This window comes from Dermacentor variabilis, chromosome 2 (assembly GCF_050947875.1).
Source record: "Dermacentor variabilis isolate Ectoservices chromosome 2, ASM5094787v1, whole genome shotgun sequence".
Taxonomy (NCBI): Eukaryota; Metazoa; Arthropoda; class Arachnida; order Ixodida; family Ixodidae; genus Dermacentor; species Dermacentor variabilis.
Genome location: NC_134569.1, coordinates 100,947,561 through 100,959,727, shown reverse-complemented (window position 1 = coordinate 100,959,727; position 12,167 = coordinate 100,947,561). Strand labels below are relative to the sequence as shown.

General features: G+C 46.9%; 1 protein-coding gene across 1 annotated transcript in view; it reads left to right on the top strand.

Annotated features, from left to right (window-relative positions):
• The window catches only part of LOC142570383 (ornithine decarboxylase-like), a 29,245-nt gene extending 21,984 nt beyond the window's left edge, over window positions 1-7,261 (top strand). The window contains exons 8-9 of the mRNA XM_075678771.1: window positions 5,290-5,390; window positions 6,938-7,261. Of these exons, the coding sequence (XP_075534886.1) occupies window positions 5,290-5,390; window positions 6,938-7,261 (425 nt within the window). The remainder of the gene's footprint in view (window positions 1-5,289; window positions 5,391-6,937) is intronic.
• The last annotated feature ends 4,906 nt before the right edge of the window (window positions 7,262-12,167 follow it).

Here is a 12,167-nt window from a genome sequence, read left to right as displayed (position 1 = left end):
TCTCCTGTAGAGCTTGACAGTTCGTGGAAAGGGCGTCGGGTTGAGGATATGCGGCTAATCGATCGACCCAGTTGAAGACTTCACGAATGTTTCTCTGCTGGCGGCATCCCGGGGTCTTGTCTGGTTCACGGAAAGGGTTTATCACACACACACACAAAAGGGCCTGTAAGCACTATGGGGCCCTGCCATACCGGTCATCCACTCGAGACTACCATGGCGAATTAGGAATTCAACATTCGTTTCGATGAATCATGGTGGTCGAGCATCCTTTCTGCACGGGGTGCTACACGCCATCCATAACAGCATCTCCGGCGGCGGAGGAAGATCCCGACGCGTAGGGGCCAGCAGCCACTCGGCTAGGGATCGGCATTTCAGTAGCAGAATTTTCCTCAGGGGTGACGAACCCTTGGCTCGTAGCTGGTAGATTCCTGGGAGTCGTTCATCAGTCTTCGTGGTGCTCTTGTGTCTTTTCTCCTTGGTCCGGTCCGGTGAACTGGACTTGCAAACCAGTGCTGCAACTTTTCTTCTCCTGTTCGGGCAAGCAATCACCCCAGAACAGTACCGGACCCCCAAACACAAAGCGGCGAGCACAAGGCCACCCTCCCCCAAGACACACCGGGCTTTACAAGAAAAAAAAAACCCGCTACTGCTTTCCCATTCCTTTCGTGCGTCCTTCCCACCCCATGTGATCAAGATACGGAAGTGCAAGGTCCTCCATTCCTCGTGGCACCAGGTCGATAAGGCTAGAGAAGCGATATGGCGCATTCTTCAATCCAATGCTCAGGACTTTCGGTCTAAAGGTTCCCATCAGGGAAATAAACACCGTCAGCCTGCTTGCCCTCTCGGTCAATGGAACTTGCCATTACCCTCTGACTACATCGAGCGTAGAGATGAAATTAGCCCTGCTTACTTTCTCAAGCCTTTCCTCGATATGTGGTATTGGGTAGGTCTGGTCCTTCGTGATTAAGTTGGATCGGCGGTAGTTGATACACAGTCGCGGCTCCTTTCCTGGGACCTCACCCAAGATAAGAGGCGACGTATAATCACTCTCTCCTGGTTCGATTACAACTAGCTCTAACATTTTCTTTATTTCGGCGGCCATGACTTGACGTTGATGAGGTGAAACACGATAAGCTTTCGAACAAACTGGGTCTGAGGAGGTTAACTCTATATCGTGAACGATCGCAGTGGTCCTGCCAGGTTTGTCTTAAAATATGTCTTTAAATTCAAACACAAGCCCCCTCAGTTCGGCCCTTTGATTGGCAGTCAATTCCGCATGCTCTACTAGCTTGTCAATGGTCTCGTGAATGTCTTTTGCCCCCATTATTGATGTTAATTCCGGACTGTCGACAGGCATCTCCTAGGGTTGGTTATGGGAAATGATCAGAATGGCCTCCCTCTGCCGGTAGAGTTTAAGTAGATTACTGTGATACACTTGTGGTGTCCTTCGTTTTCCCGGTACCATAGTTACGTAGTTTGTTTCAGACATTTTCTGAGTTTTGTCAACAGGTCCTCCCTATTGAACCTGTAGTTCGTTTTTCAATGAGGATTTCAGGATCATTGCCTTTTCCCCAACTTCAAAGCGCCCTGTTCGAGCCGTCCTGACATAGTAATGCTTTGCATTGCTTTGCGCCTTACGCATTTCCTGCCCTGACAATTCTTCAGAAGTGTGCAGACGGTCCAACAGGTCTAGCACGTACGCCACAACTGAAGGATCGTCCGCCCGGCCTTCCCAGGCTTCTCGAACAATGCGAAGAGACGACCGAAGGCAGCGACCGTCAACGAGCTCTGAAGGGGAAAAGCCTGTTGATTCGTGCGGTGCAATTCCAAGCGCGAACATTGCTGCAGGCAAGCAAACCTCCCAAGCGGCTTTGTGCTCATAACAAAGGGCTCGCAAAAGCCATTTGATGACTGAGTGGACTTTCTCTACCGCGTTTGACTGCTGGAGGTACCCTGAGCTATGAGTGATTTTAATACCACACGTTTCCAGAAACGTCGAGATCAGCGCGATCGTAAAGACGGATCCTTGATCTGACTGGATTTCTGTGGGAAACCCTACTTGCGCGAAGATAGACAAAAGCGCGTTAGAAATCTCCACCGAGCTGAGTTCTTTGAGGGGCGCTGCCTCTGGGAATTTCGTTGCGGAGCATAGTGCAGTAAGAATATGCCGATATCCAGACTGCGTTGCAGGAAGTGGTCCCACTGTGTCTATTATGAGCCGGCGAAATGGCTCCGTGATAATGGGAACAAGTTTCATTGGCACTTTAGCCTTTTTTCCGGGTTTACCTATGCGTGAGAATGTGTCGCAGCTTCCTACGAATGCTCCCACTTCCCGAAAGCAGCCGGGCCAGTAAAATTCCTGCAGTAAGCGGTCCTTTGTCTTACGAACGGCCGCGAACTCGCTTTCCATGGAACACGTGAGGAATAGCGCTATTCCTTCACTAAAGCCGATTCCCCTGCATCGCAGCAAATCCTCAGATTTATTAGAAAACAGATATGGATTCTGTGGCGGGAGATTTGCCTAGACGGCGGCTACAGTGTCTAGTACTCGAAATGGGCCTTCGATACGAATCTTGGCCACAGGGAGACAATCAAACACTGGAGATTTCTACGGCTTGCCTTATCCAAGCACATTATCTCGTGAAATGGCCTTCTTCTACATACGAGGGATGCACCACGTCCACTGTGGCTGCCGAGTGGCGAAGCACCCTACACGGTTTGCTGTTTACCACGAGGTCTCGAATGTACGGTTCTAGCAAGTTCAGATTTTCCACGTTACAACTTAGTGACATCAACACTAGTTTGGGATTTCTGCACCTCACGGAGATATGCCCCGTTTGCTGCCAGTTGTAGCAAACTAATGGTTTCTTTGCCTCGAAAGCTTTTTTTCTTTTGGCTTTCGGCCCTCCATTCAGGTGACTCCTCCTTTACCTCGCTGTCCTCGTCACTAATTTTCACCGAATCTGACCTTTCATTTGATTTATACCGACTCGATTTTGACCATCGCTTTGGCTTGCCGGGTATGTATTTATTCATCTCCTTCTTAGGAGCTTCGTTGCCTTCGAACGCACGGCGAGCTACGTACCCCTCAGCGAGATCGGCCGCTCTCGTGATAGTGTCTACGCCTGGCCTATCCTGAACCCAGTACTTGATGATGAACCCAGTACTTGAAAAGACAACGCACTGCATTGTCTTTTCGGCGTCGCCGGGTGCACCCTCTTCTCTGAGCCATTCCTTCAGGTTTACCTCCAAGGTGTATGCAAAATATGAGTACGACTCACTTTTGGTCTTCTCGACTTCTCTTAATTTTCGACAGAATGCTTCTGCTGATAGTATATACTTTTTAAGGAGATTCGCTTTGACTTCATCGAAGTATTCTGCTTCTTCTTTCCCCATGTGAGTAATGACGTCAGCTACCTCACGTGGCCGTAACGTAAGCAAGCGTTGCGGCCATGTGTTTCTCGCTAATTTTACCTTCGCATACACGCGCTCAAATTGTACCAGAAAAAGACCTATGTGCCATCCTACTGCGTAGGAAGTGCCATCAAGTCTGTCATTAGGCGCTCGCTTTCACGCGCCGCTGTGCTAGGTCTTTCAGTATTTTGCTCACGTCAACGTCACGTGACAGGCACTGAGTCTGGTTTGCGGATGGCCGTCTCCCACTTTCAGTGAGCCGATACGGGCCCTCCTTCGCAGGGACCAAGCTCCCAGGTCCTGGATCGGAGGCGCCTTTCCTTTCTTCTAGGCGACGTTGTTTCGCGGAAGTTCTCCCGTAGAGCTTGACACTTCGTGGAAAGGGCGTCTGGTTGAGGATATGCGGTTAATCGATCGTCCCAGTTGACGTCTTTGCAAGTGTTTCTCTGCTGGCGAAATCCCGGGTTCCTGTCTGGTTCGCGGAAAGGGTTTCCACGAACGCACACAAAAGGCCCTGTAAGCACTGCGGGGCCCTGCCAGACCGGTCATCCACTTGAGACAACCATGGCGAATTAGGAATTCACCCTTCGTTTCGATGAGGCATGGTGGTCGAGCATCCTTTTTGCACGGGGTGCTAACGTCAACCGTAACATAACCCAACAGTAGTTGCTTCCCATGCTGCGTCGCGGTAACATGCTCATGTTGCTGCACGCGAACGATTTCGCTTGGTCTCAGTTTTATGGGCGCCTTAGTTGGGTGCACTAACAAATCTCCTAAAAAGAAGTATTACGCACTTGCAATGACTATGAAGCTTTGCTGGAAGCAACCCGATATAAGCATTTGCGTTTCTGTTAACGCGAGAACTGGCTGCTTATGGAGGAATGGCTCTACGTTCTAAGGCGCGCAACATCGGCGATATCGCTCACAGCTAACGCTAACCACAGTAGTTTCAATCTGCAAGAATATTAGGAAGTACCATTGTACAACTAGAAAATTATCCTAAATTTCTTGGCTTAAGTATTGTTGCAGGATTGTCTGGCACGCAAGGACAGGTGCAGAACATTAGTAGGCTTCCGATTCGAACAGGTTGAAAGAGTACCCAGACACTTCTGCAACACGGCAGGAATTTTTGCTCAATATAGTTAGATACAACGTCATGAGAGCATGCTGACGCTGTTGAATGGATCCATAAAACATATTGGAATCATCATATGAAAGTACGAATACGTTGGCTATGAGATAAAATGTAGGCAGATTTAGTTCAGCGCATACGTGTTTCGGTTGCCATGTTGGCGCAATATGAGTAATCAAAAAGCAATTAGCGATTTCTCAGGAGTATGCGGTAATTAAAATGGCACCTTAGTTTCGTTATGAAGGCAACATTGTGACGGTAGCTGTTGGGTTAATTTTTTTTCTGCCTATGATATAGTCATATCGTAGCTGCCTTTTGTAATCCATGTAGCGGTACAAGATTAGATTTCACTCGCAGCTGCGCTCAACCTCTACGTATAACATCGCTGAGGTTAATATTTTATTCTCCACAAAATGTTATCTTATTGGAGTAACCTTTAGTTGCGTAACAGCTCGACATTGGAATAAAAAAATCTGGGGAATATGAATCGCTAGCGAGCATTTAGCCTCAACGTGTCAAGCAAAGCACTTCTCTTTTTCGCAACCTATCCGGTACATTGAAATTGAGTGGTACACTGCAAGTGCACCAACAATGCAGGGTACACCACATGTTGAAGGTTACACATCTACACCAGAAGAGAACTGAAATGTCTCGCTTCTGCAGTTCTTTCCAAATTCTTTATCGCGATTATTCACCAAACTAAACTTATTCACTCTATATTAATTTCGTTATATTTTAAACAGGGGTTTCTCATCGACATCGGCATGTCTTTCTAAATGAGAGCAAGAACAACTGTATTTCTCCAATCTGCGACTTCATAGACGTGAAGATAATGCCGTTGGAGGTAAGTTTAGCACTGAACAATCGCGCGTTACGGCATATATGGCATTCAATTTGGTTAATGCTAACCAAACTGACCACACATTCCCTACCATGTTGGCTAACTAGAGTAAATTTTGAAGTTCGACATACTAAACACTCTGCGAATATGTTTAATCCTAAGACGTTTTATAACGTAATGCATTCCATTCTGATTTTATTCATATTGCCTGACGTCAACTTTACGTAATCGCCAACGCAAGAACAGGCGGTGACACGCAAGGAAGGGTTAACAGCCCAGTCAAACGCTCTCTTCGTTCACACGAGGTAATGTTTGTTTGGATTCAAAGCGAATACCAATGCCTATTGTGACAGCACTTACCTATCAAATTGGCTGACGAGAGGCGAGGAGCCGATAGAAAAGGAGAGGGTTTCAGTGAGGTTGACTGGGCGCAGTGTAAATAAATAATGGAGTGAGGCGAGTGGTGCCTGCGTCTCCGCTTGGTCCACTTCCCCTTGCTTATAGGTTGCGGTGGTTCTCGCCGACCGCTGCTGCAGGGTGCAGCGGCACATTAGAAACGCCGCTAGAACGCATGCTTCGGGAATAAAATTTGGAAGTGCTTTCTTGCTTACGCTCATAAATAGGTCAAAAAACGTTATACCGTCACGCAAGTTTTTTGTTATACGCTAAGAAATCGATCCTCGCTGGCAGTTCTGGGCAGCCAGTGCCAGTGCGATCGGAAGGGAGCCCTGTTCTATTCCTTTCGAAAGTGGGCCCCCACTCTCTGGCTGTAAGAAAAAAGTCAAGCTTTGTTCGGTATATCCATGTATTTTAGTGTATACGCGTCAATTCGACATTGTGCGTTTTCGCCGTTTTGTGATGTCGAGTGACAGGCCAAGTAGGCGGAGTGCGAAAACTGTTTGGCCAATTTCATAAAGCTAATAGCGACATATACGTAGAATCAGAAACAAATTTATTTCGTTTGTTCGGCCGAACGATGCATAATCAGTGTGTAAACGTGATATCGTGATGGGCAGTTTTCGCGGTTTTAGTTAAGTCTTGTGACAGGCAAGTGAAGCGGCCATTGCCGAAAAAAATGTTTGACGAATTGCGGTGGGCTCACGAAGGAAAGGGAATCGTAACATACTTCAATAGTTTTGCATTAAACTCACCTGCTAACAACAAAAGATATTTCGCTGGTTCAAATACTGATGAAACTTAAGGTTCGCTGAGCTAATACGATATCGTAACCGGCACTGAACGATAAAAAGTTGTCCCTGACAACACTTCATTAGGGATATCTAAAGGACTCTATTTCTTTCGAGATACCTCCGCCGACATCTATAAAGATTTACTGAACTGATGCAGTCTAACTAGAATAGCCCCATCATCCTATTTGTCTCTACCCCTTGGAGAATAAACATTGTAAATTTTACTCACTTATACTACGATCAACATGTCACTGGCACAAGATAGCAGTGTTAATACTGACTTCTGATGTAAAGAGACGTATTTGAACCAAATTTCTCACTGCAAGTCCTGCTGCCCTTTTTTTGTATTTGCCACTGCAGGAGCCACGGGAGAGGCCCATGGATGTGTTAACCACACTATGGGGTAGTACGTGCAATCCCCTAGACCGCATCGCTGATATGAAGCTGTTCTTTGACGTGAATGTCGACGAGTGGCTGGTGATGGATAACATGGGCGCCTACACGTTGAGCTTTGTGAGCGGCTTCAACGGAACCGGATTTCCCACTGTTCACTACATAGCACCACCTTCGACCATAGATCTGGTTAAACAAACTGTTGAAAGTTCTTCCATGCGCAGTGGCTACCACCAGCCAGAAGAAGCTCTCAAGATGAAGCGTCTGCGGGACAAACCAGAACTTGTATAGGGGAACTACTGTGGAGTCATGTGACGTTAAGGTGATACCAGCAGTCACCCGCACGAACTTCTTTACAATACCTGTTGCACTAAAACTGTTCAGATTACAACACCCACTTCGTTTTACCTAATGTACCAATAGCACACTGAAGCTCTAGTTACGTTCCACGTAATCAAGAAAAAGATTTTTGTTGCAGATGTAGGTTCAGGCAAGCCTCGCAAACAAGGACGTGTCTCGCGACTTTCGCTTGTTTTTTAGTGGCATGGTGCCACACTTTGCTTATAGCGTGGAATCCCATTAAAGGAAACGTAAAGATCCCGGATAATTATGTCCTGTTTGACAGGGGTTTTGTTAATTGAGAAAGACGTGCAGAGTTGAAGCACTATGCATAGTATATCATCCGACCACTTTACATATGTTAAGTATAAGGAAGTGAATTTAGAAGCTAGTTTGTCTCGTGATTTTCGCGTGGCCTACGGATACTCCATTGAGAAGGCTTCGTTAGTTTGACTACGAGGAGGCGTCGGCGACGTATGAGAACAAAAACACAGCTCCTCCCGAAGTAGTTGCCTAATGACACGCAGTCGTGCTGCTGAGTAGGTCCCGAGAGTCCAAATTATGGAACGGCGCGCTTTAAGGCGTCTGCAATTTCTGTTGTTTTACGCGCAAGCGTACATCTCCCGTCGGTGAAATCGCCAAGGTTATGTTTGTCGCCGCGAGAGAAGCGAACGCCAAAGGTGGAAGGCGCTTGGAGGTGGAGTACAGGGTGGCGCGGCGGGGATGGTATGCAAGAGCGCATCCAGCGCGCGGCAAAGCATCGGATCGGCACCCATACATACATACATACATACATACATACATACATACATACATACACACACATACATACATACATACATACATACATACATACATACATACATACATACATACATACATACATACATACATACATACATACATACATACATGCACACACACACATACATACATACATACATACATACATACATACATACATACATACATACATACATACATACATACATACATACATACATACATACATAATAATAAAACTGCGATAACGACAGCAGTGAACGGATTTTTTGCGAATTTGTCTCATTCGCATGCGATTGTAATATATTGAAAAACCACTCTGAGCAAACTTAAACTAAAAACGAACATGACAACATAGCTGCACTTACCATCATGTCCCAACGTGCAGTTGAACAATCTGTACTGTAGAGTAACGAACTTCACATACGTGCTGAAACGTTCGAAATGAAATGGACATATCTTTAATAAATAAGGAAATCCCAAAGAGCAAGAAAGAACGAAATCCCATAGGTCCATCTACGCAGGTTCAACACAAAATAATAGTTCGGTTTCTCAGTAATGGTGTATCTGTGCAGCCAACATACAGGTTGTTCCACATAACTTGAACTAAAGTTTTAAAGAATGAAAGGCACTCCGGACGCGACTTGAACCGAATGCATAATGTTGGCACTGGCCTAGAGTTACTCAGGCTATTTCTTATTTTCCCCTTAACAGATTCATCATCATCATCCTCCTCCTCCTCCTCCTCCTCCTCCTCCTCCTCCTCCTCCTCCTCCTCCTCCTCATCATCATCATCATCATCATCATCATCATCATCATCGTCGTCGTCTTCGTCGTCATCAACATCATCAGCCTGGCTACGCCCACTGCAGTGAAAAGGCCTCTCCCATGCTTCTCCAACAATCCCGGTTATGTGCTAATTGTGGCCAAGTTGTCCCTGCAAACTTCTAAATCTCATCCGTCCACCTAACTTTCTGCCGTCCCCTGCCACGCTTCCCTTCTCTTGGAATCCAGTCCGTAACCCTTAATGACCATCGGTTATCTTCCCTACTCATTGAATGTCCTGCCCATACCCGTTTGTTTTTCGTGATTTCAACTAAGATGTCATTAACTAGCATTTCTCTTCTTATCCCTTAACGTTACACCCACCATTCTTCTTTCCATAGTTCGTTGCGTCGCCCTCAATTTAAGTAGAGCCCTTCTTGTAAGCCTCCAGGTTTCTGCCCCGTAGGTAAATGCTGGTAAGAAACAGCTGTTATACACTTTTCTCTTGAGGGATAATGGCAACCTGCTGTTCATGATATGAGAATGCCTGCCAAACGCCGATTAGTTATGTTTAATTATTCAACTTTTTAAAGTATTGGCTGCAGACCCCAAGTGCGATATGCAAAGTTGCAGAGCACCTTAAAAAATCTCAATAAATTGTTTCCAACACGATATGTCTCGCGTGGTCCTTTTTTTCCGCATTCGCCCGCGAGATATTAAAAAAATAGATATATACCAGGTGACGGGGCGCTTGCGCGCTGGTATTGCGCTGCTCTTAAGCGTGCGATGGAGTAATAAGGTCGGCTGCAGCAAGACTGGGCCTCGACAGGGAGTTATGCCTGGCGTAGGTATCTGGGCATGCGGCTTTTATCGCATGACGATGCAAATGCGGGCTGCTGGCCGAGCGTTGCCGAAGCGATAAAGCGTCTAAGGCCACGAAAAAGAAAAGGTGAAGCACGTGGGAACGATGGAATGCGATGAAGCCAGCTACAATTTTGCCTTTGCAGGCAAATGACCTTGTAGTAGTTTTCTATTTGAACAGTGAGGCTATAACATTGAACCTTTCGGCTCGAATAACAGCGGATAACCACGTGGATAATAACACCGGATTTCACACTGCTGGGCGACGATTCTGTGCTGTGACACGCTGGGACACATACAGAGAAGCGTTGGATGAATCCCCTGGTGAGCTGTTCGCACATATGCTGCGGTAAAAAAGAGTGGCTACCTCAATGTAGACATTGCCAGATCATTTCCCTACTCCTGATTTGAAACTGAAGAACCTCTGCGCAGAGCGTAGGAGAGCGGAGCGAAAACTAATTAGAAAAACGGTAAATACATCTGCGAAAACTGAATACAACAGGATAAATGCTGTCATCCGTCATCACACAAAAAGGTTAAGACGAGTTCAATGGGCTGCTTTCTGTGAGAGTTTATCGGAGTTTACTCCCATGACAAGGATATGGGGAGTAATGAATAGCCTATCCGGAAAGATTCGCGTACACAGGCCATTCGAAGCACTCGCTTTAAAGCAAGGAAAAGATTTGCAAACCCTTGCAGAAGATATTGCAGACGTATACACATCTGGCAGATCAGCAGGAGTATCGAACCCTCTGTTGTCTGAAGCATTCCATACCATGGATACGCCGTTCCCCTTTCGTGAGTTGAATTTGGCGCTTAGCAAATCAGGAAAACGCTGTGCTGTGGGTCCCGATTCGATCAGCAATCAGATGCTGACAAATCTGCCATATGAACGAAAACGAGCCCTTCTGGAGAAATTTAATGACCTCTGGAGCACAGGAGAGATCCCAGAAGCGTGGAAGACAGCATGGGTGGTGCCAGTGCTCAAGTCCAGGAAGGATCCTGCAAACATCACCTCATATCGGCCAGTATCGCTAACATCATGAGTATCAAAGTTGATGGAAAGACTAATATGTACGAGGTTAACATGGTATCTTGAGCAAGGAAATAGACGGCCATTATGTATGACCAGATTCCGTCCACGGTTGAGTGCCCAGGACAGTGTCTTGGATCTACTAAGCCATATCGAGTACCATCGCGTAGACGGCCTTTCCACACCCGCCATCTTTATGGACGTTGCCAAGGCATACGACTGTGTGCTTCATACAGGCATCATAAACGGACTCCGAGCCATGGGCGTCTCGGGAAATGCTCTTCGATTCGTCCATGAATTTCTCAGTGATCGATGTGTCCAAGTTGAGCTCGGAAGTATAATGAGTGACAAGCGACGAATGTCCCTCGGCGTCCCACAAGGAAGTGTCCTATCTCCCTCGCTTTTTAACGTTGCCGTGGCCAGCCTTCCAGATGCCCTGAAAGTAGATCGGACGGCAGTTAAAATGTCGATCCACGCAGATGACACCTGCATTTCGATCTCGGGGTACCAACACAAACGTTTGGCCCGGATATCCCAGGCCGCAATCTCCACTATCGATCGCTACTTATCGACACTTCGCCTATCTTTGTCAGCAGAAAAATCTGCCTTCATGCTGTTCCCGGGAGTGAGACGCAATTCAACACGTCTGACGCTGAATATCAGAGGGCATTCAATTCTTGTTGCAACTGATATTCGTTTCCTGGGCGTCACCATGGACAACAAGCAACTATGGCGTGGTGCGGTCGAAAGTGTTGTGGCTGCATCAGTGCAAAGAGTCAACGCACTTCGTCGATTGGCAGGTGTACGTTGGGGAAACAATCCTATATCCATGCTTAAACTGAAAGCTGCACTGATAACAAGCCGCCTTCTCTATCAGCTCCCTCTGATATCACCGTCATCGAGTCAATTCGAGCGCTTGGAGGCAGTGCACAGAAAGTGACTTCGTTTGGCGATGGGAGTTCCAACGGCGGCTTCAAACAAGAAAGTCACTAATGAGGCAGAGTCTCTTTCCACTCTGCCTCTTGGCATCTCAGGCCTTGCTGACGCGGCTATTAAAGCTGGGCGAGTCACGCGCAGGCACGGCGCTTCTCCGGCGGCTAAGAGCAAGGACTCGCTCACATTTCCATGCGGCGCTGAACACCTTCCAATTTTTGGCATTGGAATGGCCTAAACGAAGTCGCCTTGACCCGCCATGGTCTTTTTCAGACGTTACCTGCAGCCTCAATGTACCCCACCTACCGACGAAACGCACCATTTCAACTGCCGAAGCAAAGTTTATTGGGCTGGACCACTTGAGGACTGTGTTTCAAAGCCACCTACAAGTGTACACAGACTGTTCGGTGTGCGCACAAACAGATAGCTGTGCAGCGGCATTCTGCATACCATCCCTTGATGTGTCATGGTCTGGCCGACTGG